The sequence below is a fragment of the Embiotoca jacksoni genome, unplaced genomic scaffold, assembly GCF_022577435.1.
Source record: "Embiotoca jacksoni isolate LCO1_2020_lvr unplaced genomic scaffold, fEmbJac1.0.p SCAF_16, whole genome shotgun sequence".
NCBI classification, from domain to species: Eukaryota; Metazoa; Chordata; class Actinopteri; family Embiotocidae; genus Embiotoca; species Embiotoca jacksoni.
Window position 1 is genome coordinate 6260197 of NW_027185296.1, and position 27965 is coordinate 6288161.

At 42.7% G+C, this 27965-nt stretch overlaps 3 protein-coding genes across 3 annotated transcripts; 2 read left to right on the forward strand and 1 right to left on the reverse strand.

Annotated features, from left to right (window-relative positions):
- Window positions 1-116: 116 nt before the first annotated feature.
- loxl5a (lysyl oxidase-like 5a) lies at window positions 117-4218 on the forward strand. The gene is made up of 7 exons (XM_069150506.1): window positions 117-1134; window positions 1786-1894; window positions 2478-2615; window positions 3265-3421; window positions 3595-3690; window positions 3840-3955; window positions 4049-4218. Exons 1-7 carry the CDS (start codon window positions 117-119, stop codon window positions 4053-4055), a joined length of 1641 nt encoding a protein of 546 aa, XP_069006607.1. The 3' UTR covers window positions 4056-4218.
- A 5505-nt stretch (window positions 4219-9723) lies between these two features.
- mydgf (myeloid-derived growth factor) lies at window positions 9724-18130 on the forward strand. The gene is made up of 6 exons (XM_069150507.1): window positions 9724-9940; window positions 11153-11203; window positions 11308-11369; window positions 11698-11779; window positions 14571-14643; window positions 16450-18130. The coding sequence occupies exons 1-6, from the start codon at window positions 9779-9781 to the stop codon at window positions 16527-16529; spliced, it is 510 nt and encodes a 169-aa protein (XP_069006608.1). The 5' UTR covers window positions 9724-9778; the 3' UTR covers window positions 16530-18130.
- LOC138198827 (uncharacterized) lies at window positions 17915-27319 on the reverse strand. The gene is made up of 3 exons (XM_069150505.1): window positions 25970-27319; window positions 21509-22625; window positions 17915-18000 (listed from the first exon to the last, which is right to left on the reverse strand). Exons 1-2 carry the CDS (start codon window positions 27092-27094, stop codon window positions 21651-21653), a joined length of 2100 nt encoding a protein of 699 aa, XP_069006606.1. The 5' UTR covers window positions 27095-27319; the 3' UTR covers window positions 17915-18000; window positions 21509-21650.
- Between the last annotated feature and the right edge of the window lie 646 nt (window positions 27320-27965).

Here is a 27965-nt window from a genome sequence, read left to right on the forward strand (position 1 = left end):
GCAACTGCGTGACGGAGTTGAGTGTATTCAAAACACCACCCATGTCACACTCAAATGTTTGTCGTTAATGTCTCAGTTTTTGAGCTCTTCAGGTAGAGACACCATCACACTGAGCCATGGAGAAGTTTGTCTTTGTGTTAATTTGCCTACTTGAAGCGCTGGTGTGTTTTGGTACCGGTCAGCACCATTTACGCGCACGTGTTGGACCGTGGAGACACCGGGTTCAGTGGGAGAATAACGGCCAGGTGTACAGTTTACTGAGCACTGGAACTCAATATCGTTTACCTGCGCAAACTAGAAGACGTGCCCAACTTTTATTAACAACAAAAAATAGTTTAAACCAACTTAACCCTCCTGTTGCGCTCGGCAGATCCATCAGAACCAGATCTGGGGAAGTGGGGGACGCGAACGGGGGTCAACCTCCACAAAATGACCACAGTCAAATGGATACGTCGATTCTTGGTTCTGACGCGGGTCAGTATTTACTCGCCTCGGGGCGACCTGCTACACATACACATGTCCCTTCACGCCTCCAAACCACCGGTGAGGCTGTTGGATACCGTTCACTCCAGGCATCGTCTAACGGCAGCGCAGCCGCTTTCACCTCCATCCAAGAGATCTCCGGCAGCGGAGTCCCTCGAGGAGGCCGGAGTACACTTGGAGATGACGCTGGTGCACAACTGGCCGGGCCGTCCGCGGTGAGATTACCGAATTTTACGCATAGCCGAGTAGGCAGGCTAAGATCTGAGAGCTCTGATTCAACTGCTCGGTCACCTGCCACATCTGCATGGGTCACCATGGCTGAGGAAGGTGGGAATACACGTCGTATACCTCAGCAGACCAGTTTAGAAGACGCGCGTGGTGCGCCCAGTGTGCACAGAGCGCACTCACTGACCAGAATCACACCAGAATTAGATGTGTCTCCCACAGCGCTCTCTAGTAACGCTGTAGATATACACTTTCCTCGGAGAAGACCGGATACAACAAGTACTGCGGACGTGAGTGACCCAAGAGATCCGCACAGTATTCATCATAGGAATTCTGTTTTCTATGATGTTTACGCACCAGACCGCAGGAATAGGATCACCGTGCGCCCTCCAGGAACCGGCTATGGCACCAGGTTCTTCCACAACGGTGAGGACGGCAAATGAGACAGACTATAAAGAGTATAAAAAGTACCTAGGAACAGACATGCATGTTGAACATAATCAAGAAGACATTCTTAACTGAATACACCCTAAAACCATTTGAATGATCAAATCAATCACAGCTCATTTTTGAAGCACTTAATGGAGTTTTGTAGAGGCAGAGATGCTCGTTTTCAAAATCTGCTTCTAATCTGCTTTTAATGGGAGTCAGCGTTAATGTCCCCCTATGACAAAACTAATGTCTGCAGTATGAGAGCCTCTGAGCAAAATCCAAATTAAATGGTTGATTGATAGACTTCTAGATAGTCATCAGTTGTTCGCCAGAAGGGTGGGAGAAATTACCTCTTTAAATTATGACAGTATAAGTATCCAAAGTTCTCTAATCATGATTCTGCTTCAGTAGGTAGATTAAAAAGTGTTTAATATCAAATGTCGATATCAGAACTAAAATTACATGTTTAACAATGAATGATTTTATGAGTAAAAATTGTGTCTTATTATAAATTCTCTGTTTATAAACAATAATTGGATTAAATACTCTTCTGTATGGATACAGGTTTTGTTGTATCGTTGTTGATGATGATATATTGTTTGCCTGTATATTCAAATCTGACAAATCGGACTGTTTTTTTTACAGGTCTCCCAGACTTGGTTCCTGACCCTTACTACATACAAGCAGCTTCTTACATCCAGAGAGTGCAGATGTATGCACTCCGCTGTGCTGGTGAAGAGAACTGCCTTTCCAGGTGCACTGCTTTATTTGAAATTATACTGCATGTAAGATGTAGAGTCGGTCTAACTTAATTGACTGACATTTTGTTATGCAGGTGTGATAAAAATGTGGCCCTCAGGCATAAAAATCACCAGATTGTATAAGTATTGTAACGAAAATGAAAAATAACCATTAGGAATCCTCTGATGCTGCCACGTTAGGATATGTGTTGGCCATTGTCCCATTTGGACGCTACAGCTGAGTGACAGAGCGTCTGGACACAAACCTGGCAACTGCCTGAGATTCTCTCCTCTGATCTGAGCGGCCACTTTGCCAAGTAAAATAAACCCTGAAATGAAAGGCAAAGGATTTTTGAGGTGAGCGCAAAAACTACTGAGGTAAGACCAGAAACCACTTGGGCGGTAAATCACCGTTCTATCGACTGAGCAATAGAGGGAGTGTGTCTGTATGTGTGGAGGACAGTGTGACAGAAGGACAAAAAAGGTGGTAAAATGGTGCTTCAATCCCAGCTGTGCGCCCAGGGGTTATAGGTTGTCATCTCAGCTCATAGTAAAGGTTGTCTTGGCTCATTCCTTTCCTGCTTCCTTTTCCTTCAGGTCTGCGTATCATCCGAGTGTGAGTGACCTCGACTACAGAGTTCTGCTGCGGTTTCCACAGCGGGTGAAGAACCAGGGAACAGCTGACTTCCTCCCAGTGAAACCCAGACATGAGTGGGAATGGCACAGCTGTCACCAGTGAGTTCACTGTAACCATATATGTACACGAAGACACAACCCAGTCCCTGCATGATGTGTAGACACTAGTACCTGGTCAAATAGGAAAATAAGTCTTTAAAGAGTTACCAATATTACCTTTAGTATTAGTTTTTATTATTTTATTGGGATACTGAGATAAAGTATACTGTAGAAGTCTACCCTAGGGCATCATAAAGAGATATAAAATGTTCAAAATTTTAAATTTACATAAGATATAACAATTAAAGTTACACTGAAGTTACACTGAAATCATTAAACAATATGCCTTTAGACAGCAGCTGCTAAAGTCAGTTGAACACAATAATTAGCTTAAATCTTTTGTCCTAAATTGGTTATTGCTCAGCACCTGTTGGGAAAAACACATATAACTGATTTTCATGCACATTTCTGAACAGCTCATACTGTATTTTAAACAAAGTGGCCCAGGCAGCTCTGTTTTGGGCCAGTTACAGTTTGCTCACTTCCATAGATATAAGAAAATAAGTGATGTACACGTTTTTTAGGAACAGAAAGTGATACACACGAAATGCATTATCTTGCTATGTGAATAAATTTTTCTTGAATCCGAGCTGAAAAAGACATTTGCAGTGAAGCTCTCGGTTGGGTCTGTGTCTCTCCCTCTTGCCAGACATTACCACAGTATGGAGGCCTTTAGTAACTATGACCTGTTGGACGTCTCCACTGAACAGAAGGTTGCCGAGGGACACAAAGCCAGTTTCTGTCTGGAGGACACGTCATGTGACCCGGGAGTGCGACGGCGCTTTGCCTGCACCGCTCACACACAAGTCAGTGTCCATCCATCCATCGTTTTCTTCATTCATCACTTCATTTATATTCCTTTGGTTGCTTTTTTTGGTGTCCTTCCATGATTCAGTACTGTTCTCTTCACACATAAAAATATAGATTAACCTCTTCTTTGAGTTAATATATAGATAATATAACATTTGATTTTGCTTAGGGGCTCGGTCCTGGTTGCTATGATACGTATCACGCCAACATTGACTGCCAGTGGATCGACATCACTGATGTACCACCGGGAAACTACATACTCAAGGTGGAATTATAGAATGGAATTTTGAAGATAAATAATAATCAGATTATAATAATGAATTCCAGCAGGATTCACTGCAGCATGTTTTGTTTTACATCATATTTAACTGCAATCAAACAAAATACTTCATGGCTATTTTGTCTGTTGTTCAGGTGACAGTGAATCCCTCTCAGCAAGTCCAGGAGTCTGACTTCTCCAACAACGAGGTGAGGTGCGACATCAGGTACACGGGAAGCTACGTCCAGGCAAGAAACTGCAGGATCACTGTGTAAGTCAGGACATGCAGCCATCTCATTTACTACAGCTGATATCAGAAGTAAAAATCAAAGCTCCTCCCTGATGTTTGTTCTTCGTTTCACAGGAGCTGACCTGAACGAGGACACAAACTTTAACACAGAAATGTAAACTTAGTGCCTTCTTGTTGCTCTTGATGTCCAGCTGCTACTCTGTTGTTCAGCTCTTTTACTGTTTGCTGCTATATATACATTGATCTTTGTATTTATGGCATATGATATATTGTAGCTGGCTTGATGTTCCAATTTCTTATTTATATGAATATTAATTTTCAGTGGATTGTTAAGCAATACGATACTGTACTGTTAGCTGTATGTTAGCAAAGTATTCACAAATGTAAAGGAAATAAGGTGTTTAAATAACCTCAGTCTTTCTGTACGACTGAACTGGTGCATCTTTTAGTGAAAACAGTTATTATTTTCTCTTCTCATCTTAAATTCGTTAGTATTTTGTCATGATGGAGAAGATATCCTCTGTTTAATAATGAACAAATACGTGTTGAAGTAAACAATGTGACAAGGCTGTTACAGTGTAAAAAAAAACAATACGTTCATCCACGTATTTCTTGCAGAGTGACATGGACAATTTGGTACATTTCTGTGGATATTAACCAGCACAGATTTCTTGTCTTTTACATTCTACTGAAATGAGTTTTGACTGTCTGAAAGATGTTCTGAATTTTGGTTTTTATAATAAATTTAATTTGGATTTTTGAAAACAAAAGTAACATTGACAACTGATGCCTCACTTCAAACTACAAATGACCTCCTGACAGTTGGATGCTTCCACCAACCAGTCAGGTTGCAGTTGACATCCACATCTGTCCACATTCAGATAGTATGTAGTGAAGACTTTGAATGAATTTGGCCAATAAATATGATACTGATAGATCAAAAATATTGAAGCCATGACAGAAGTCAATGCACACATCTTGAACTTGACAGCACAGAAGATCTATATAATCACCAATTTATTATCTTACCAAATGTAAAATATGGTCACAGTCTCCCCTTCTGGTTTTTGCTATAATCAGAGTATGAATTCTGAAATTATGGCCACAAACATCTTTTGTGAGTTCACAGTGACCTTTGACCTTTCATCACCACAATTTAATCAGTTCATTCTTGAGTCCAAGTGGAGGTTTGTGAGGACAGGCAGATGCAGAACCCTAAAACATAATGCCTTCAGTCCCAGCTGTCACCATGCGGAGGCATGACAAATAATAACTAATCACATCTGATGGGATAATTTCAACAAATATTTAACAACATGAGATCATGCCAATGCCCACTGACAGCACAAGCTGATGTTAATTTGAGTCTGGAGTGGTACATTTCTTAAATGCTTGTGGAAGAACACACCTCATAAAAATACCTGAAATTATTCCACTTGACACATTTATGTCTCAGAAATAGCAGCGAAATAAATAAAGCGTCACACCATGAGCCTGTTGTTGCATATTTGTTGTGTTACAGCAGGTGACTGATTGGGAAAACATTTATTTACCTGGCAATAACTCCCCGTCAGCTGTCTGGAAATGTCTCGCTCTAGTCACACTGTGTCATTGGATTAAATGGGGGCACTGTCTAGTGGATGCGTGGAAATGTATAAATAATCACCACAACTATTTTTTTTTAGAAACAATTCTTCCCTTTTTACTCCTTTTTATTGGTTCTGTTCAACATCCAGAATAAATGCATTGCCTTATAGTCTTGTAATGTTAAAAATAGCAGAAATACAGAACCTTTGAACGGTTTTTACTGAATTTGCCACATTTCTTTCCAACTCATTCTCCATGAACAACCAAGGAACTCTTAAGCAAAGTAAACCAGGGCTGTTGTGTCAAACTTAAACATGACCACTCTGGATTGATTAGTACCTCAACAGAAACCAGTTTATGGTCCTTGTTAAGTGGAGGATTTCAGCAGCTTACAGCCCTGATGAAAAAAAAAGGAAGCAGTGTCAGGATGTTTGTGAGATGAATGTGTTTTTTCCGCTGCTTCACAGATTCTCTTATTGTACCATAGCTGTTAGGCTGACTCACTATTTGTATTATTGCAACGTCAGGTCACAGCCAGTCACCAACTTCTCCACTCACTCACATCACGGTGAGAGTCCATTTTCAACCACGAATTGTTCGTGTTGATGATCTCAATTTGTTATTTTTACACTTTCCAAGGCACCCAGATAATCAGAGGAATGTTTTAAAGTATTCTGCTGCATCCACTGAGGAGATTATATGGATGCAAATATGCATCAGAAATGGGATGAAACTCTCACCGCATGCAACACATCCTGTAAATACACATCATCCTCTTATCCAAACATGGCTTCTCTGTTGAGCCCTCACCATCTTTGGCCAGGGAGCCCCAGAGGTGAACCACTGATGTGAACCTTGAATGTGACAGAGGGTCAAGGCTGAGCCGCCCCAGGTGCTGTTTGCTCAGGGCAGGCCGACGTTGCTAAGCCTGCAGGGCGTGCAGGATGGTCCAAGTGGCTGGTCGCCCCTGCTGAAGATGGCGAGGGGAAGAGAAATTCCACAGATGCACTGACGGCCAGGAAAACCCGACTGCAAACTGCTGACATCAGCGGCTCATTCTTATCATGGGCCGGCTGTCTGCGAGACTGATCCCAAAGGACTGACTGTCTGAGACTCCCAGTCAACAAGGGTCAGAGCCAACAGGCTGGACTGCAGTGACACATGATGGGAGTCAGTTTGTTACTTGTACAGACACAAACTGCAAAACTGTCAATACAGACCAATAGTCCTCTTAAATGTATCTTCATATACACTAAAACATGTTTGAAAATGTTTTCTGTGTTCAGCAGTTTTACATAAGTCCATATTTTATGGTTGTTTGTTCGAGCACCTCACTGAAGCATTAACTGATACTGAGAGGCATCAAAACCAAGCTTGGTCTTAACAGACACAAATTTACTGCATAACGATATGGGTCTGTCTCCTCTCCATAGGAAATTGTTTCCACTCATTGCATTCTAATGGAGGCAGACCTCAGGTTAATTATGAAACTTCTGGAGCAGCATACAGTCAAGGGGCGGCTGTGGTGGATTACTTACAATATAGTACAATACAATACATTACACAAGGAATAGAGCAATAACTCATGTCTACGCATCACAGAGGGGCTGAATCCATACAGAACAAAATGTGACCAAATTAATTATAGATTAAAGCAAGAACATTTTGTGGTAAATACTGCAATTAGCTTTCTTTTAAAACTGGTTAGAGAGTAGAGAGGATGGATTAGAGTGTAGCCTGCAGGTCTTTCCAAGACCAGTGGCCGTAATGAAATACAGTCTCTATCGGCACAAGTGGCTCCTTTGTGTGACTGTAATTTAAAACAGAGTTATGTTTGTCTCAACAATGTTTGTTCACAAAATGAGCACACAGTGAGGAACCTGCTGAGGGGTAAAGATAATAATTCAGAACATGGCAGTGTAATAATCTACATTAATATTCAGATGAATCGACATCAATCAGATTAAATTCAACAGTGAATATGATACTCAGAAGTGCCATGAAACGATTGTCATTTGTCAACAGTGACTAATCAACGAGGGATGTCAAATTGCTATTTCAACTGGTTGATAGATTTTTTTTTTTCTGGCATTGATTTATATTTTGAGCTGAGAACAGATTGAAAAGTTGCTTTTGTATCCACAGATTTGATTCAGCTCTGTAGCAGCTGTTCAAAGTTAATAAATGTGCCAAATTAAGTCTGATGTATACACAGTAGATGTACCATTGACTTATTGAAGTGTTGATCTTTGCTGCTTCCTACTGTGTGTGTAAAGTCTGGAATATGAGCTTGCATCATTAGTGAAATGATGTGACGCCAACTGGATGCTAATGTTATGTTTCTCTGTCTGTGGGCTGTGTTTACTTTTGAGGGAATTGTTTGTCCACAGCAAAGAGTTGATGCTATTTGTGCGAGCAGAGGGGGAAATGACTGAATATTTTCTGCTCCTGCTGGGAGTGTCTGAAGTCCTGAAAGAGGAAACAATGTTTACCTGGGCAGGATGAGGACTCTGGGAATCTGACCATTTACACATAATTACAGATTCAACAGCTCTCCTTGTTTGAAAAAGAAGAATATGCAACAAATGATCCTGGTACTTTTCCTCTTGGTGCTGCTCTGTAAATATCAAAATACTCAACAGGCTGTCTGAGTGAATGCATGATGTTTATTAATCCTGTTATTGTATTATTTTGGGGTTGGGAAGTGTGACTGGATGGGGAGTTAGCCCGGATGAGGAGGAGGAGGATGAGGAGGGTGAAGAGAGGGGCGAAGGGGGCTGACAGGTTATCCAGCTGAAACCCTCCAGTTATTTTTGGTGTGAACGTTGTTCTGAATGCTTGTGCTGTTTTACTGATTTTACACATGAGCGTCAGACAATGTTCGGGGTGTCTCCTCCCAACCAAACATGTGTTCATCCATCACGCCTGAGACAAAAACACACATAAATGCAGACCTGCAGGAGCAGACATGAGACTGCTGGTGTCTCCTGTTACACAAAATGTGAAATGGAGAAGAATATACATGGAGAGAATTTATTGTTGAAATATATTGCATGTTTTTCAGCAGGCCAGTGTGTGTTTTTGCAGAGATTGTCTGCAAGGATGACACTTGTACTCACGTTTGTCCCTCAGATCTGCATGCGGAGGCACAGGCTTCCAGAGCCTGTCAAGGTTTATCACAAGGTTACATCATAAATCAGAGCTTGGGATTTTAATTGTGTTTCACAAAAGCAAACTTGTGTTAAGTGTGCTTTAAGAAATCTTTAGTGATTCAAAGGCACTGAAAAATATTTGTTCCTTTCCTTTCTATATGTATTTTTCTCTCCTGTAATTCAGAGATGAAATCTTATAATAAGACGTCAGCGACATGTGAATGCACATCATAAATTTAGCAGGACGTGATGTGCACTCTGCCCTCTCCTATTTACACCTTCAGTATGACAGCCTTAGTCAAACATCCCGGGCTACAGCCAGGCCGTAAGACGGAGACACGGATTAAACCAAACAGAATTAGATGCACAGACACTGCGTGGCTCTTCCAAAATGTCCATATAGTGTTTGTTTTCCGTTTTGATTTTCTCAGACATACTAGAAACAGATTTTATATTACATGGTTCTAACTACAGTTTCAGCAACCAGTAACAGCTGAGGGCTTTTAACTGTCACGGTCAGTTTGTTCAATTACGATGGAGATGAATCTATTAACATGTCAGTTTAAATTGTGGAGTAAAAAGTACTTGTTCCCAGACTACAATGGAGCAGAAAGTATTATAAATGACGCAACAAAACTGTTCTTCAGTTAGTTACTTTGCGGCCACTAATGTTTATTGAGCCTTTGACTAATTATATTACGTTTTCAGAGTTGTAAAAACAAGACTATAAATCCACATTTAGACATGCTGGTCATAGTAATACCTGTCCATCAAACATAAAAGTAGGTCTTACTGTATTAGATTTAGTGAACGAGGGCGACATCGTGTGGCCAGACATGGCAGGCCGACAGTGAAATATCGACTCTACATTTGTTTACGTCAATATATTTAAACGAGTCGACTCCTTAAAAAAAGGGACTTTTCGTGTGTGTTTTTTAAATTTAAATTTTTTTTTTTTATTTTTTTTTAATAGTTTATATGTTGTTGTAATTTGTTGTTGGTGTGTTGGTTGTGACGCAGTTCATGACGACACTCACAGTCGACGGGACACCTGAAAAAGCCAGGCTTTGCCGCTCACAGCTGACACACATCAGAGGAGGAAGAGATGGCGAACCGCAATAACTTCTGCGTTGTTAATTCGGCGCTTGTGCTTTTCTTCGCGTTGATTTCAGCCACCGTCCCGGGACACGCTTCTCCTGAAGGGGCGAAGACGGTGGAGTTCAACGTCAAACCGGGAGGAGTGGTGCACACTTTCTCGGAGGGGATTGTAAGTGGCTGCTTTCATTATTTGTCTTTATTTTTTTTTTAATCTCTTTTTTTTTTTTTTGCAAGACACACAGCTACAGTTTTATAAACCTTGTGTTTCCTTCATTTGAAATGTGTAATTTTTAAAAATATATTTTAAACAACATAACTGTAAAAACTACATTTCACCGCTAAGCTGCCGTCGCAGCCTGATGACGACACGGCCTGTGAGGCGCTGACACGTCGCTGCCGAAGCGCCGCAACGACTTCATTGATTGGAGGAGACTGAATTCGTGTGAACTGTTCTTAAAAAAAACAAGTTTAAACTGATTTATATACATTAAAGACTGCTCCGACCTGTTTTATTGTTTATTTTAGATTACTAATATATTTTTTAATTAATTTACTGTTCATTTGTCCACAGAAGAGTCAAAACCAAAACAAATGCACATGGGAAGTCACAGCAGACATTCTTGGGAGATTTTGACTTGTCATACCAGGAAATGCACAGGTGTCCCCCTCTGATAACACCAATGGTTAAAAGCCATTATGGCAAGACCTGTAATTAGAATATTTTTCTGCAATTCTGATATGCAGAAAAAAATCTGGCAAAAATGTCAGCAAAATCCCACATCACATAATTTAATCACGTGAACAGTTCCATATGTGAAGTCCCTAACTGATTTTTAAGTTCATAATTATGTTTCTCAAGTCAATACTTTTATAAAGCCTTATAAGAGGATTTTATCACCATATGATTATGCTTAAGAAACAATAATGTCGATTCACTGTCCACCTCCAGCTTAATTTAGTGATTCCTCATTCACAGCACCAGGGATGTGAAAGTGTTGCACTTAAAATGAAATCCAGCCAAATATGATGACAGAAATCACACCTGTATGTTACTCTAGGACTAAAACATTGTCATCAAACCCGCAGCCCGGACAAATATTTGTATTTTTAAAGATATGAAACGCAGAAAACGAATCTTTGTCTCTGAAGCTGTAAAACACATTTGTATGTTTGCTTGATGAATGACGGTGATGAAGGTAATTTTAGCTGCTGACACCGAGCAGTTAGCTGAGATTTTACCTCCAGGTCAGAAATCTCTGAAATAATTAGAGTAATTGAAACTCTTAATTAGTATCATGTCAAAATAACTGACAGAGCAATAATAAAGGTAACATGCTGCTTTAATGATGCACTAATTATCACTATGTGACTCTCATCACAGAGGGAGTATGAATGCTCATTCACGTATGCCTCACAAGGGGGAACCAATGAGGTGAGTGTCTCTGCTGCTCTCACTGCCTGTCACCAGCATGATGTCATTGATTATTGATTACAGCAAGTTTTATTCTGAAATCTTCTTGTTTCTCTGCAAAACAGCAATGGCTGATGAGTGTGGGGCTGAGTGATGACGACAGACTGTTTTCCTGCTCTGTGTGGAGGTGAGACACACACACACACACACACACACACACACACACACACACACGCACGCACGCACGCAACTGCAGCGGGACTCTCCTCCAGCTCGGTGACCCCGATTTTAAGTGTGTCATCATTGCACACGTGTCCCGTCTGTGCTTCCACCGAGTCGCGTTATTGATCTGAGCTGATCGTGACAGTTGTAGAAGAAGAAGAAAAGAAGCAGCACAACAAGCATCTAACATCGTGGTTTAAATGTACTCATGTGTGACAGTGACTTAATAAGCGAGTGAAGGTATGCAAATGACTTCATGTTGATAACAAATATTTCTGTTTCATTTGTGCCAGGCCTCAGGGGAAATCCTACCTGTTTTTCACTCAGTTCAAAGCCGAACTGAAGGGAACCAAAATTGAATATGCCAATGCCTATGTAAGTATGAAGAACTGCAATTAATTTAGCTTTCAGCTGTTCTGTTTACACGAGTTTGTTTTGAAGTTGTCAACTGATCCTGCTCCTCAGCTGAATACTAAATCAAGGTAAATGATGGATTATTTTTTTTTGCTGCTTAGATTAACATAATAAAATCAATAGTAGCATCCAGACATCCAATAAACGAATTCGGGCAATCTAATACAACATGGCTTCAAATGGACGTCTTACATTTGCTTCTCTTTTAACTGCGGAAAGTCAAAGACATGATGAGTCAGACTTAAAATCCAGATTTCAATGCAGGTTTTTCTGACCCGGGTTACCCAGTAAATGTGTTGGCTCATCAAAAAAACAAAATAGCACATCCCGAGTCCTCGGAGTAACATTTTGTTGAAAATCACCCCACAGCCTGGAGAGTGCCGTTACAATTCTGTTGGTGCAACAACACAAACCCTGTGAGGCTTTGCTCCTCAGCTCTTCTCCTGCTGAGTGATTAGTTTGAATGCTGCCTGTGTTGGACAGCAACATGCTCGCAGGACAAAGACCAACTGTTGTAAAAACCTTTTCTTGGTGGTTTCCTCGCCGTCTCAGGCACACTGTCAGTGTCGAGATTAAAGCCTCTCACTCAGGTGTCAAAAATCATTTCTGGGTATCTGCACTAATGTCAAAATATCAAGGCGGAATACTGATGATGGACATTTTTGCAGAACCTGTAAAAAAACAAACTGTCCACCTCTGTATCAGCAACACGGCAATGCATGTGTCAGACTCGGGGATGAAATGAGAGGCAGACTTTTCTGTCCTGCAGCTTCTTTTACTTTTTGTGGACCACATGTTGGTTTATGATGCAAACAGCTGGGACCGTCAACTTGTTAATGACACTGTGAGCCTCTTTCCTGGATATGTGTACAGTATGAAGTGCATGTGACATTTCTGTAAGACCAAGTGTTCATCCAAGTCCCATTTTTTGTATGATTCACGAGAAAGATCAGGTGTCTTCAGACTTTTGTTTCGTTGAGAGGTGAGGGAGTGTACGACGTGGCTCTTAAACTATATCACAATATTTCGGGGTATTTCTCAATAACAACATTCTTGACAACAAAATATTGAAAAATATTTTATTATTAATTTCAATAACATACAATTGCAACAAAATAAGTGTTATAGTTTTATATGTCAGCATAAACATAATAGTTTGCTTTCAAATATTCAGTAAAAACTAAGATTACAGCAGTTTGTTGTACCTCTTCTACTCTACTGAAGTCACTCATGGAACTAACTCCCCCATGCTTGTTGTTGCTGTGCTAAGTTATGCAGTGTCCTTCATACTGTTACACTGCATAATGATATAAAGTCATTATGTTAACAAGTAGAAATATTGTCATTATAATTGATATAAATTTTAATTTTTAATAGTAAAATTATACCAATAATAACATGAATGATACGATACAGCACAAACCTAGGATTACAAGATTTTTTTTTGTTGTTGTTTTCAATCAACCTACTGATTATTTTTTCAATTCTAAATCATTAATTTAGTTTATTAAATGTCCAACTTGGTTTCCTAAAGCCCAAGTACATTTCTTAAAAATGTCTTGTTTTGTCTGATTGACAGTCTAAATCCCAAAGATATTCAATTTAACAGTCATATAAAAAGAGGAAAGATTTGAGGCGCTCGATCCAAAATGCTGTTTTGCAGTGTTGCTTAATAAATGCCCTCAGTGATTAATCAGCTATTAAAATTGTAGCAGATTGATTTTCTGTCGTCTATTTGATTGTTTCTGCTCTAAATGTCGGCACAACTGTCATATCAAAGAAGAGGCGACAGTTGGTCATTCTGAAATCAATCAATAAATAATGATATTCTGTCACTTTTCTCGCCAACTAAAACCCAACCACAGACGTCGGCTCTAGAAGTGCTGCTATGAAACTCGCACCTCGCGAAGTTTCTCGTAACGTAATCGTGACGATTCCGAGTTCTTTCTGCTTGAGATTAAACGCCACCTCACATTGTCACCTGAGAGACACGGTGTACCTGACCACACAGTCCTTGCTCGGACTGAATAATACATGCTGCCACTTGCAGTATGGACCTCACTCTTTCTTTACTGCACATCCCTCCACTAATACTTATGTCTCCATGGAAACCCAACCTGCCCTCCACATGTCCCTGAGCTTTTTTAGAGCCGTTGTCCTCTCATGATGGCTCGAGCTACGTCGGCGCTGGTGTAGCGACTTTCACCGACTAACACGAGCCGAGACAGTCGGAGTAACTTTATTTGGTCTCGAAGTCCAACTCGGAATCGCGTCTTTTGCGCATGATGTTTCGTGGAAGGTTAATGTCTGGACTCGGCCTGAGCTCAGTCACTTAGCGGAGGTTGTGCCGTGTCTGATGCGGTGGTCTGTGAAGTGAAGCACACCTTGACACGCCTCCTTCCCCCAGCAAGGACAGTCCTGACACTGTCATTAGTGAGAGCACATGTTTCCTCCTCCTGCTCTGGCTCCGTGCCCTGAAAGCAAAAGACAAACACACAGAAAATAAGTTCGCTAACTGATGGGACAAAAATAACCCGGCGTACACAAACACACCTGCCACCCACGCGCAGCATCTCCTTGACCTTGCCGTCACATCCTTTTACTTTCCCGGCCCGTCTGTTGCGAAAAGAAATTGTGCCGCCTCTCATCCTGTTTAATTTTTCTCTTTTTCTTTTTTTTTTACTGTTTCTTTCTCTCTCTTCCCCTCGTTTTCCTCCTCCTCCTCTTCATCATGGCTGCTGTGTGTGTTCAGGCGCAGACAGCCGCAGCAGGACACAGTGACTTGCCTTTGAAGCCAGAAGAATTTACCATAGGAGAATCAACAGGTGAGAAATTGATTGTATTTTCAAGTAGTCAATCAACTCCCTCTGCTTGTCACATCAGTGCCGCCCCGCCCCCCCCCCCTCCCCACCAATCACATTGCAAGTTCCCTGCTGATTTCCCTCTGAAGCATATGCTCCAGATGTGAGTGGGCTGTCATTTGTCCCTGTAGCATTATTTGTTGTTATTCAGTTCCTGCACAAATCCCCACCGCGGCTTCAGTTCCAGACTGTGATTAGCAGGATTTGACAAGCCACACCGACCAGCAATTTACTGTAACTGTCATTTTCAGCAGATTAGACACGAGTACAGAGGCTTACAGACGACAAACCCCACAACTAGCACAGATTTAAGGCTAATCCCATCACTGGAAAACACTTGCAGTCATGATTTCTAGGGATAGACTGCTTAACAGTAGTACAGTATGCAAATGACTCATTTTAGGTGAAAAGTGCACCGATTATGAGGCTTGCAACACGCGCACAAACTTTTGTGGTCATGTTTAGCTGCAGAGTCTCCACAAGGGGGAACAGTTCAGTCACTGTCTGATCAAACTGCACCGCCTATAGGCAAGGAAAGGAACTATAGATAAAGACCTATAGATAAGGACACGTTAATGTCTCCACCTGCAGGCAACGAGAAATAGCTGCTGTTGGTTTTGGCAATGTCAGGCAATGAGGATTACAACTGAAGAGATTCACAGCAGGTGTGATGTGTGTGAGTGCTTTGGAAAATAATCAGAGCAAACACTTTTCCACAAATTCATACAGGGAGACAATTCATGTAAACCACAAAACAATTGGATGTTGGCCCATTTTTTGTGTGTTTTTGGTCTCCCTTCTTTTGCAAGCTGCCCTTTGAGAAAAAATGATTACAAGTAAAAAAAAAACACATTGTTTTTGTTTTAAAATTCTGTTTACGTTTGGCCTCAGAAAATTACATCCAACTTATGCTACAGATGAAGTGGTTGGAAGGGGAAGGCTAGCTTTTGTCCCTTGCTGCTAGTTTTTATGCGAAGCTATGCTCTGTACTTAATGCACAGACATGAGAGTGATATCTACCTTTTCTTTTCACTCTGAGAGAGCGCAAATAAGTTCTTCTCCCAAAATACTGAAGAATTCCTTTAACATTTTCAGACACATGAATGTCAGACAAGTGTTGTAGAACTGTATAAATAATTACCCGTCCATAGCGAATGATTTAGCATTACTAACAAACAACAGACAAACCTGCACATACATTTATACAGCAACAGCCAAGTTCATAATCAAATATTTAGCACTGGGCACAACATAGTCAGCCTTTATTGTTAAAGTTCTTATCCTGCCCCTGTTTGTTTTTTGTTTTGGACAAATGAACATTGCTAAAAGGACCCACCACCCTTTTTCTCTAAAGTAATCTAAAGAACAGCAGCAGCAACACTATGAACACTGAGGTCTTTCTTACTCAGCAGAAAATCTGCTCCGGTAAACAAAACTATTCCATTTTTCAGGCTGAATATGGAAAACATAAACACACAAACAGCAGCTGCTGTAGTAACTCGTTGCCTGCAGGTGGCACAAGTGCCACAATTGCTACCTCACCTTCTGCATAGATCACAGAGCACATCACAATCTACAGGTATAATCTGCTGATGTGGCTGTGCTTGGCACCAGGCAGTGCAGGTTGGACTGGACCTGCAGGTCTGAAACTGCTGACTCTGCAGTTACCGGCTGCTTTCAGGTGCTTTGCAAAACTGACGCTGTGTGTCCTTGTTGTTTTTGTTGTTATATTGTCGGTGACAGTAATTTGCTCTCCCTCCTGACTTCTAGTGACCCACAGCGACGGAAAGTTCAGAGCCCAACTCTCCAAGCTGACGGCCATTGGACGGACAGGACACGACGAGCTATAATTGGTCAGAAGTCTGACATGGCGTTGGACCAATCAGAGCAGCTTGATGATCTCTGAGTCTGTGTTTCCCTCAGTAGCCACTGAAGGATGGATTTCTTCCTAAGTGACAAACAAAAATTGAAGTAGGATGGTTCTGGTATTGCCGTGAGAGCACTTTGCGCGTCAGTACATTAATTATCTGGTCTTTTCTTACCTTAGTGGATTCATGCTACTCGGGACAAAAGATAAATCAGTGAGGTATCAGTTAAGTATCGAGACTTTTGCTCTCGTTAAATTTGTGCCCTAAGAGAAAGTGCTTTCTTAGTTTCTGAGGCTATAAAATTTACAGAGAATAATTCTGCTTAATCCACTGGGGATGTATATGAATATTTGGAGGATTGGTGTCCGGAGGCTTATCGAGTATAGATAACATATTTAGACTAGGGAGGGATTTATACGTTTTGTGTAATCCTGAGAGGAAAGTGAATAATCCCCAATATCGTCATAGCACACACATAAACAAGAACAATTTCCTCAGTCGCCTTGTGCTCTGAGCTGCCGTTGAAAGAAGCGCCTCAGTCTGCATCTCCCCCTCTCTATCTCTGTTTATCTGCTCCAGATAACTGTTAGCACCACATTTGATCCCCCCCCACATCACCAATCAGTACCTCTCATGATGAGTTTTTGTTTTGTTTTTGCTTGTTTTTGGCCAGAAGCTGTACTTGTAATCGATCAGATAGCAGCTTCTTAACATGATATGAAGCGAAAGATATGCAGGATACGTTGAAGATTTCTTTGTTTGTTCATTTTGCATTTGAAATCCTATACAGTGTCATTGTAAATCTCCTTAATCTAGATTGTATTTAGACTCATGTAGCAGGTGATGCAGCAAAAGATGCAAATCTTTCTTAATGCTCTCATATTTGACATGCAATTTTATATTTATACTCTATTTCAATGACTTCAAAGTTCCATTGTTAACCCCAAAATAATGAAATTTAAGGCACGCCCAGGCATTTGGATGATGATACATATGGCAAAGGGAAGCCAGCACATATTCCTGAGTCCCGGTTGAGCCCTTTGCTTTCATCTTTCAGCGCCACATGTGTGGATCAGTGAGGATAATGTGCAGGTTTCAGAGGTGCTTCATTATTACAGCCCCCCCCCCTCCCTTCCTCTCTGCTCCTAACATAAGAGAGAAAGGAGAGCAAAGGGCTGCCTTTATCTGCCTGACATTGATCCAGCCCTCTAAGATCCACACAAGTGTCCAGAGGATGAGTTCTGAGGATTGATTTCAGATTTGAGGATTTTGCTGATTTGATTCTGTTGTTACATTATGTGCGAATGTTGAACCTTGTTTGGTCTGGGTTGGGTCCCCCTCATCAGTCTGGAGTTGAGGAAATGCTTTGCAGGAACGTTTCCTCCTTTTGTCCCCCTTTGTCACCATCGAGGCTCCCTCCAGGGTCCCGACAGGAAATAATCACATCCAGATCCTGACCCGACAGAAAAAGAAAAGAAATGATGTTACTGATCTTTGCACATGTTTTCTTTTTCTACTTGTTGATTGTTCTGACTCATGATGAAATGTGATGGGTGTTTCAATAAAGACGTGTTTTCACTGTTCTCGGGATAACTCGATGTTTTTGTCTCGTTATGTCAATCAGGATCTGATTGAACCTCCCACAGCCTTGTTAGAGGGTAAACATGAAAAGAGGAGAAATCTGAGTGCCAGCTTTGAGGCATAACATATTCTGAGCACCGTCGGAGCCGGGCCACAGCGGAGAGCGTGTTTTATGCCCCCGTCATATCTATTCAAAATAACAGTAATTTTAGTCCCAGCACTAATGTATTCCTAATTTAAATTAGCCAGTTTCTCAGCATACAACTGAGACTTCATGTGAAACTTTCTATTAAAATAAGCATTATGAAAAATTTGCTTCAAAATGTATTCTGTACGTGTACTCAATTAACATATATTGTCCTCGGATAAATGTTTCCATGAGATAAAGAGCTTCCATTGTTTCTTAATTTCTGGGGGAGAACGGCTTTGCAGGGAGGATCTACTAAATCCAGAGGCACATATGGGAATGTATAGAGTGCTGATCTTTGCGGGCTTATAGAGATATAGAGTGAGCAGGGGATTTATTCATCTTAAGCCAAGAGAAAATCAGTAATGCAGATTGTCTTTAAATTGGCATCAGTTTGTTTGATGCAGGAACTTCACGTCTAAAGTGCAAGAAAATGTAGCTATGAAACATCTGAATTTTTATGAGACTCTCTTGTGTAGTAGCACTTTGGCAATGCTGAGTTTCAACAAGATCACAACAAGCTGTGCAAAGCAACTCCCACAGAGTCTCCTACTTGTAATTAAAGCATTTTATAGCAAAGCTGTGACTATTTCCAACTGTGATTTCCAGTTTTGTGGCCTTGTGGAAAAAGATTTTGACACTTTGTTCTCAAGTCAGTTGTTCCATCGAGTAAAACGTCTCTGAAGCACAATAGCTCTTTGTTTACCATCAGTTCACTCGGTCTATGGGACTGCGAGCTGCCTCGATGCTGTCATCCAAACCCTGCACACATATCACTACTGTTTACCATCTGGCACCAGTAGAGATGTTTGCTTTCAACTTTTCCCCTCACAGTACAACCATCAGGAAAATATATGCACTATCCTGCCAAGAACTGGCCTAGATTACGATGGCGTGCATTAAAGAGCTTTGATCAGAAACATTTTTAGCCGCTCTCTTAGCAGCTGGTTGAACCACCATTGTCCAGACTGAAATATCCTTCCCTTCTTCTCTCTCTTAACTATTGAGCTGATAGCCGTGACATGTGGTGCAGACATTCAAGACGAACTGTAATAACTTAACAATTTCACTTTGTCCAGGTCTTTACTTTTTTTTTTTTTTTTTTTTTTATCCAATCCCTGGAAAACTAATGGCATTCTTGTTGTTCTAGTGTTAAATGGCAAGTGTTAGCATCTTAGCCCTCTAAAGTATGACGGTGAATGTCACCGCATGTTAGCACGATAATGTTTGCATTTAGTATTGTTGTGCCTAAGTACAGCCTCATGACAGTAGACTCCTCTTGTTGGCTCCGCCAGGAAGGCTGTGTTTTTGGTGTGGTTTGTCTGTTTGACAGCAGTATTACAGAAAAATTGGTGGACGAGTGTGACATGGGACAAGGGAGAACCTTTTGGAGTGGCTCTAAATCACGCTGTTGGATCCACAAATTATTTTTCACTTTCATCGCAAGATAGACTATTTGGCTGACTAAATGCCACATCTTAAAATCCAATAGATGGCAGTAAAGTTTAATAGAGACAAAATATAGGCCATTCTAGAAATAGAGTCACTACACATTACAACATTCACCAGTGATCCTCTGGGATACACACGTACTTGTTCAAACTTAATAGAGCAAGCAGTGGAGAACTCAGTGGTTTCATGGGGGAAACAGAAGCCAGTAAGACAGCTGAGAAGTGAGACTTCAGCGAGGCGCAAGTGTATTTTGACATCAATGTAGTAGTTTTGGAAATATATCCAGATACTGGTTGCAGTTGCATATTTGCACATCATAGAAGAGTGGACCTTTGAGTGAGGCAATAATTCTGGTATTATTCATAGTTTTTCTTTTTGTCAGGAAATCCCATCAAAAGTCCAGAACCAACAATAAACTGACACCATGAGCAAGTATCAAGTGCTATATATGAGTCACAAAGTTGCACTATGTTTCTTCATCATGAACAATAGCTCTGTGATGTATTTTATTCAATCCCACATACACCATCCTGGTGCTGGCAATGTTCTCCAGAGCACCAAATATGTATTAATCCCCAGCTGAAAATAGTCCACAGCAAAAACATAACTCACTCCTGTTTGAGTAACGTTTTCTAATACCTACAAGGCCCAGTTGTTCTGGGAAATATGTGAGTCTTTTTTTAAAACTGAAACTAGATATCTGCGAGCCAGTTTTTAAGATTCACTGCTTGGTGCTCAGTGCTACAGACAGAAAGTAATTAATAAGTCAAAGTGTTGAGAGTTGGACTAAAACAGTGTCGGTTTTAGTCTTTTCATTGGATTTATTTATAAGAGAAAATATAGGGTATAATTTCCAGAGAGGACAACATACGCCCTAGATAAATGAGCCATCGATTTGCTGTGCAGTATTTACGTAATCAATCCGTCTGGCATACTCGTGTCTGCTTTTCTCTTTTTCCTCTCTCACACACCTGCCTCCTATTTTCTCCCTATTTTCTCCCTATTTTCTCCCTTTGCATCTCCTGACATTTGGAGGGGAACAGATGGAGATCGTGGCCGGGTCGGTCGAGCCAGAGGCAGCAAAGGAGATGGGATTTTTGTAACAACAGGGGCACGGTGAAGGGTACAACGAATGGCCAGCTGCCCCCTGTCTCCCGTGACGCTGGCCCCGGCGCTGTGCTGGTGACCCAGTCAGTTCAGAGCCACTCGGCCTGTTTAATTCTTACCTAGCCTCGCTAAGTTTCTCATATTATGAGACCTTTTCTTGTCTCCAGATCTATCACAGATCTCTGACCTCACTTCCCCCGCATGTGCTTTTCACACCGCTGAGCAAAAGTAGTCAGAGCTGCGCTGAGTTCTCGTTATACCATCACGACTCCTGACAGCAATTATCTGCCCCAGACAATGTTGATGCATGTGAAGAGATGTGTCTGGCTGCATGGGCTGAAGTGCACTAAAGTAATCACTTCTTACTTTGTCTTGTCATCTTTGCAATAATTACAATTTCCTTCACATTTTGATCTAATTAGAACTTCTCCTTTGCCCTTTAATTGTGCAATTTGCCTGAGAGCTGGTGTGTAAAGTGAACATCTGTATAGAGGCTCTTGTTACCAGAGCAGGAACCGAGACAGATGCTCTGATGCCCTGTGTATGTTCAGTGTATGTACCCAAGAGATCTGTGTAGAAGGAGAGAGGGAAAAAGGCGTAAGCTGAATCAAGCTGTTCCTCCTGACATACTCACCCCAAGTTGTGCCCTGTCACCTTGGAAACTTGGTCTCAGCTCAACTTGGCGAGCCTTAAATCACTCCTCGCTCTTGCAGACTTGTGGCTGGTGCTGTGAATATGGCTCTGTTCGATCAGCCTCCCCCTCTTGCTGCATCGTCTCACACTGTGGTCGAGAGCAGCCTTCTTTTCTCGGGGTACGGAGGAGCTTTGCGGGGCTCCCTCCCTTTCTTTGTGAGGTCGGAAAGTCTGTGATGAGGATAAGGTGGAGGCTTGCGACCTCTGCGGCCTTGTACTGTAGGTGGTTTTGCCGTGGCTGCAGAGGCGGTGCCCACGTGTGAGGGTCCTGCTGCGGATGCTCTCCTCGCTCTGTCAGCGATGGACGCAGTTTGAGTCTCTGAATTGGTGGGTGGGCAGCTGGCAGACGGAGGCTGGGTGGATGAAGGTGAGAGTGAACCAGCATATGGAAGGTCACTTTGTGGGGTCTGATAAGACCAGACTTTGGTCTCTACGATGACAGAAGGGCTAAGGGCAGGGGGCGGGTAAAGCTTCGGAGACAGAGTGGAAGGAAGGGAGACGGGGCTGATCCCGATGGAGGAGGAGGAGGCCCTGGGGGAGTGAGGCTGAGAACCAGGGCTGCCGGGGTGATGGAGGTTTACTGTCAGAGGGGATAGACCAGGAGTGGGAGGCCGAACAGGGAGGCTTCTTTGGGGAGAGAGAGAGTGGTCATGGGAGGTGAGGTTTCGAAGTGGAGGTGGACTGGATGAAGGGAGATTACTGGTGTACGGCAGCCGCTCACCTCGTCTGGGAGAAGAACCCAGACGACAGGTGAAGCGAAGAGTCTGACTCCGGTCTGATAAAAGCCCAGAGGTTACCGGGCCCAGCTGCACATTTGGTGGAGACTGGCTCCTGCTACGATGGTCCCTCCTGAGGGTGCCAGATGAGTCCATGGTTCTTGGCTGGTTTTCAGGCTCTGACAGTCTCTGATGGGCGCTACCTACCGTCACCTCGCTGGAGCTGGAACCTGAACTGTAGGTGCTGTCGCCGGGAGGCTTGGCGCTGCCTCCTTCAGTCTGCTGCTGCTCCTTCTCATTCAGATCGATAGACGAGGTTAGGTCGTCAATCTGTTGCACCACCTAGAAAACACACACAATGATTGATAGACACAGTCAGTATTATTACTTCCTAAGGGGCCTAAGGCCAAAACAAATTGTTGTTGTGCCCCTACTGACCACAACTATACATGACAGTTTCTTTATTTCCTGTCAGTCACCCAGAAACCAAATGCTACTTTAGATGTGACATTGCAACAATTTAGTGACTAATCATTGAAGTAATTTTTGTCAAGGAAATTTTGAAAATTTTTACATAACAAGAGGTTCTCAAATGTAAATATTTGCTAGTTTCCTTATTTAATAATAACTTGAGCTGCAGAGAACATTGATGGGTATATTTCACTACCTTGCCTGAGGTTCCCTCTAAATAAATTACTTGACACCCAGTGGTCAATAAAATTGAAATAATTTGATAAAATTCACGTTTACAATAAATGAGCTCAGTATAAACTGCAATATTTCATGTTTTAAAACTAGATTTTGAGAGAGCCTGGAGGAGCTGTTATTTTTCTTCAGACGAACAACTTGCCAGAAAATTAATCAAATCCTGCAGACAGAGATAGAGTAAAGTAAACTTTTGGGGCCCCTAGAGGTTAGGGGCCTTCAGGCAGCATGGTGGTGAAAAAAGAGACGTAATGGACTGAAAACAGGGCGCTCCACTGTTTTTATATGAAGAGATCAGTTTACCTCCAACAAGGAGTAGTACTGAGCCTGTAAAAACAGATGATATCATGGTGATGTTGTCGGTTACTGCAGCCTGAGCTAAGAAACTTCAGAGGTTTTTTTTTTTTACAGAAAGCTTTAGTTACCAAGCAGAGAGGGTTTAATGAAAGACACCAAGAGTGACATCACAACCTCTGATGCTTCAGTTTTGACCCTTTTTTGTTCTAACTTTCCCTTCTGAGCCCCCGACTTCAGGAAAGTGTCACAATAAGTACCCCTTAAATGTAAGGAATTAAAATTGTTTGCGGGTTATCGTCTGTTTCCATCACTCTTGTAGTCAATAAAACACATTCAAGTGAAAAATGTTGGATTAAATTTTCTTAATTAACGATTTCAAAACTCACATTTGAAAACATCTTGATTAATCTTTACTGGATCATCTCATCTGTTAATTAACAATTAACAGTTTCCACCTTTGCCTGCGTGGGCAGCAGACAGCAAGCAGTATAGAAGTGACAGCGACCGAGGGGAAACAGAAGACAGATCCAATATCCACTCAAAGATCCCCGGCTGAATTTGAACTGGAGACATTGTGTTTACTTGGTCAGCAGCTTGAACTCCTAAGCCACAAGGACATCTGGGAGACTTCTTTCAATATGAGTCATTGCTAACAAAATGATTGATAAGTGTAGAACTGCAGCCTCTGCACTGTATCGTAAAATAAATAGTTTTTAAGTCTGTATTTGTATATGTATAGCTCTAATCTTTAGGTATGCCGCATAATGCAAACATGTTGAAATCAGCCAAGAAAGGATAAGATTACTAAAAGTGAATGTAAGCAAAATGTAAAGGAGCTTCTCAGCTAATACCTCTTACTGGATCGTAAAAAGCACATTATACAGGACAATACATCATACACAGGCATACATGTGTGGATGCATTTATTTAAATGAATGCAGAGCATGTGATGCACAGCACACATAAATGCTCAACACAAAGACACACACACACACACACACACACACACACACACACACACACACACACACACACACACACACACACACTCACGTGTACAGTGATAGAGGCTGGGGAGATTGGAGAAAATTACACTGGGGAAAATGTTTGACCTATCTCACCACCTGCTCTGTGTGCACAGATGAATCCTGGGCCCATGCTGGATGAAGTATTGTAGTGTTCTCTGTGTTCAACAACATCCTTGCTGTTGTCAAGAGATGACCTGATTTGTCTTTTTTTTTTTTTTTGTAGCTTTTTTAGCAGGGCATTTCATATTACTTTGAAGTAGAGCACATCAAGTGACTCTGGGCAGGTGCTGCTTGTCAATGTCAGGAATCAGAGGAGATAAAAAAGCAGGCGACCCTGGTTTTCATCTGCCGCTCCCGAGTGTTTGTTAAAAACAATGTTTTTTGGACGTCTCAGGTATCCTCACAGTGCTGATGAGTGCTCAGAGACCTTTGTTGTGGAGCTCAGTCATTTAAGTTTCATTTAACTCTTTAACTCTGCTGCTGTTTCGCCTGACGTTCTGAGTCATAGTGCAGTTTTTGATCTGTCAAACTGCCTCGGCAGAAGATCACGATCATATTCATGTCTGAGTTTGCTTTTTCTGATGTTTTTTTTTCTCCCTCTGCATGAGAGAGAGAGGTCTTTAGTGTTGCTGTAATATTTGTTTAGTCTCTGTCTAAAATGTTTTAAAGGCTCACTCCAATTCCTTTTTATACAGTGATTGATTATTAAATTATCAATGCCTCTGCTTGCTGCTCATGCAACAGAATGATTAAAAAGGGTTTTGAAATAAATATGTGACCAAAGTCTTCTCTGATGCTTTATCTTCCTTTGATCTGTCGTCTCTGTTGTGAAATTTTTTAGATTTTCCATTGCAGTGTCTGCTTGCAGCCCCTCCTCCTCATCATCTGTTTGTGAAGCCTATGTGCTCTGTCATCAGTGTTACATTAATGCTGTCACACAAAACCTCACCGGCCAGGATGATGAGGTTACTACTTTAGGGTTAGCTGTGACCCTGCAGATGCAGATCAAAATGCCACGAGCTGAGATTTACGTGTGACTCTTACTGGATGGGTCAGAATACGAGGCCGAGATACTCTGACATAAATGGATTACAAAAAGCATCAGACGCTATCCAGCTGTGCCCGGAGCAGCATCTGTCCATAAGAAGGGAGAGTGGAGGAGGAGATGAGAGAGGGGATGTGAGAGGAGGAAAGAGAGATGCAGAGAGGAAAGCTTTGCCTGATGTCAGACAACATCATTTCAACAACCTCTGAATGCATCAGGCAAATGGGGCATAGCTATTGTCTCATTCACCTCTATGAAAATGTGTGCATGACTAGAGCACAAGTGCCGCTTATGTCTGGAGACAGATGACAGAGGAGTTAGAGAAACAGTTGGCAAATTGTGCCGGATTCATGCAAACCTGCTGCTGACTTATTAATGCATATTCAATTCTGCTGAGGACGTGCATTTGTACTCTGGCTTGTTATCTGTAGGTGCACAAGACCTCAAGCCCTTAAGCATAAACGTCATGAACATTTCCTGCATGACGAAAGTGTCTAATTTAATGTAAGAGGATACAGCAAAGTCCTGGAAAGAAATGTGATGATTTGAGACACTAAATATCTTTTGTCTTGTTGTGTCTTTGCAGAATCAACAATAATCAGTCACGTTACCTCTCTCATTTCCTGGTGGACGTCCCTCAGAGCTTTGAGAACCTGCTCTAGGTTGTCCACCACTCGTTTGATTTGGTTCCGAACCACCTTCCTGCTGCAGTCTGCTTCCCTCCTTTGTGACTCCACTTCACTGCGTGGTCTGTTCCGGACCCACGTCTGATTGGGACCCAGGACTGTGACCCCCTCTGAGCTCGGTCTGGGTTTCCTGGGGGCTCGGAGAGTTGCGGAGCAGCTCAGGCCTCTGTGAGGAACCTCAGTGGAGAAGATGGCTCCATTGAGGGGCCCATAGAAACCCTCCACAGGTGGCTCCCTCAGCGCCGTCAGGTCTCTCTGGCTTTGCGAGCTCCTGCTGTGTTTATTGATGTAGCCGAAGCCGGAGCTGAACCCATGCTGCCTCTCTATTAGTCCCTGAGTGTCTGAGCTCTGCCAGCTGGATGAATGGAGGTCTCTCTGCAGGCGGTAGGTAGTACGGCTGGAGTAGTCCCACACCTTCCCCCTTCTGTCCTCCGTACACATCACAACAGGCACCTTACAGTTTGGCTCCTCGGTGAGAAGTGCAGGAACAGGAACAGGAGGGGGTCCCACTAGTGGCCCATACTTCCTGACTGAGGTGCCAGTCTGTTCACTCTGCGGCTGACGTGGGCTCAGGTGGCTGCTGTGGTTCCTAACAAAGTTGTGCTTGTCCTGAGCGGTGGAGGAGCCGTCATCCAGACCCTGCGGACCGTCCCCTGGGCTGATCTGTGTGTTGGGGTCTGCATCCAGCTCTTTAGTCTGTTTCCACCTGGCAGGACTCTCCTCCCTCTGCTTCCCCAGACTCCCTGGCAGGATGTGGTGCCCCCTCAGCACCACTGGCAGCATCCTCGCCATCCCCACGCCATTACACCGAACTTCAGCCTTTTTTGCCCGCTCCTTCCCCTGGATGGAGAAGAAACCGATCCCCTTGGCTCGCTCCAGTGGGGTCAGGTTGTTGCGGGCCTCTGAGCCGGATTTGTACGGTCCGTTGAGCCCCAGGTCACTGCTGTGGTGAGGCTTCAGAGTATTGCGCAGCCACGGGATGAAGTGAGCGGTATGCGACTTGAAGGCTTTCTGCTCCCCAGGTGCCGGAGCCCCGCTGTCGGAGAACATAGTGATGGATGATGTCCAGCAGCCTCACAGAATGAAGAAGAAGCAGGAGAGGACCAGGAGGACTCCTGAGACACAGAGAGCTTCCTCCTCTTCTTCCATGAATCTCCTCCTACCTTTGCCATTAACGTATGCTCTATCCACTCTGATGTTTACGCTCTTTTCCCCTTCCCTCTCACTCTCCAAAACTTTTATCTGCTTTTACCCCTCTCGGCTCAGGTCCCACCCACCCTCTCCCCTTTTCCTGCTGAAGCCTGCTTCTGATTTTATCGCCCTGCCTTTTCTCCCTCTTCTCTTCCCTTCAGCTTCTCCTCCCACTACTCTGTCCGTTGTAGTGCTCTTGAGCCCCTCACCCCCTCATTGGGCCGGCCTTGGAGATGCTGAGGGCCTCTCTCTCTCTCTCTCTCTCTCTCTCTCTCTCCGTCTTCTCTTTCCGCCTGCCTGCGTCTCACTGGCTCGCTAGCGGTGGAGGCTTCCTGTCTCTACATCTCTCTCTCTCTCTCTCCCCCCCGCACTGCGCTGCGCTGCCTCCTATCCTCGCTCTTTCTTCCTCCCACTCCCTCTCACTGCTCTAACTCCCTTTCTCTATTTCCCTCTTCTCTCCCCATCTCTATCTCTGTCTCCTCTCCCGGTTACTCTCTGCTCTCTTCTGAGAACCCCTTATCATCCTTGGTCTTTGCAACTCTCTCCTCTCTTCCTCCCCTCTATGTCACTACTCCATCCGCCCCCACCCCACTTCCAATTTGCAAGGGAGAACAGCTGAAGTTCAATCAAGACGCCAGTATTAATAATCCCCCGTTAGCGAGTCTATATCCACGTGATTCCCCCTGCCTCCGTTCTCATCTGATTACTCCTTCCCCGGCTCAGCCCTCCA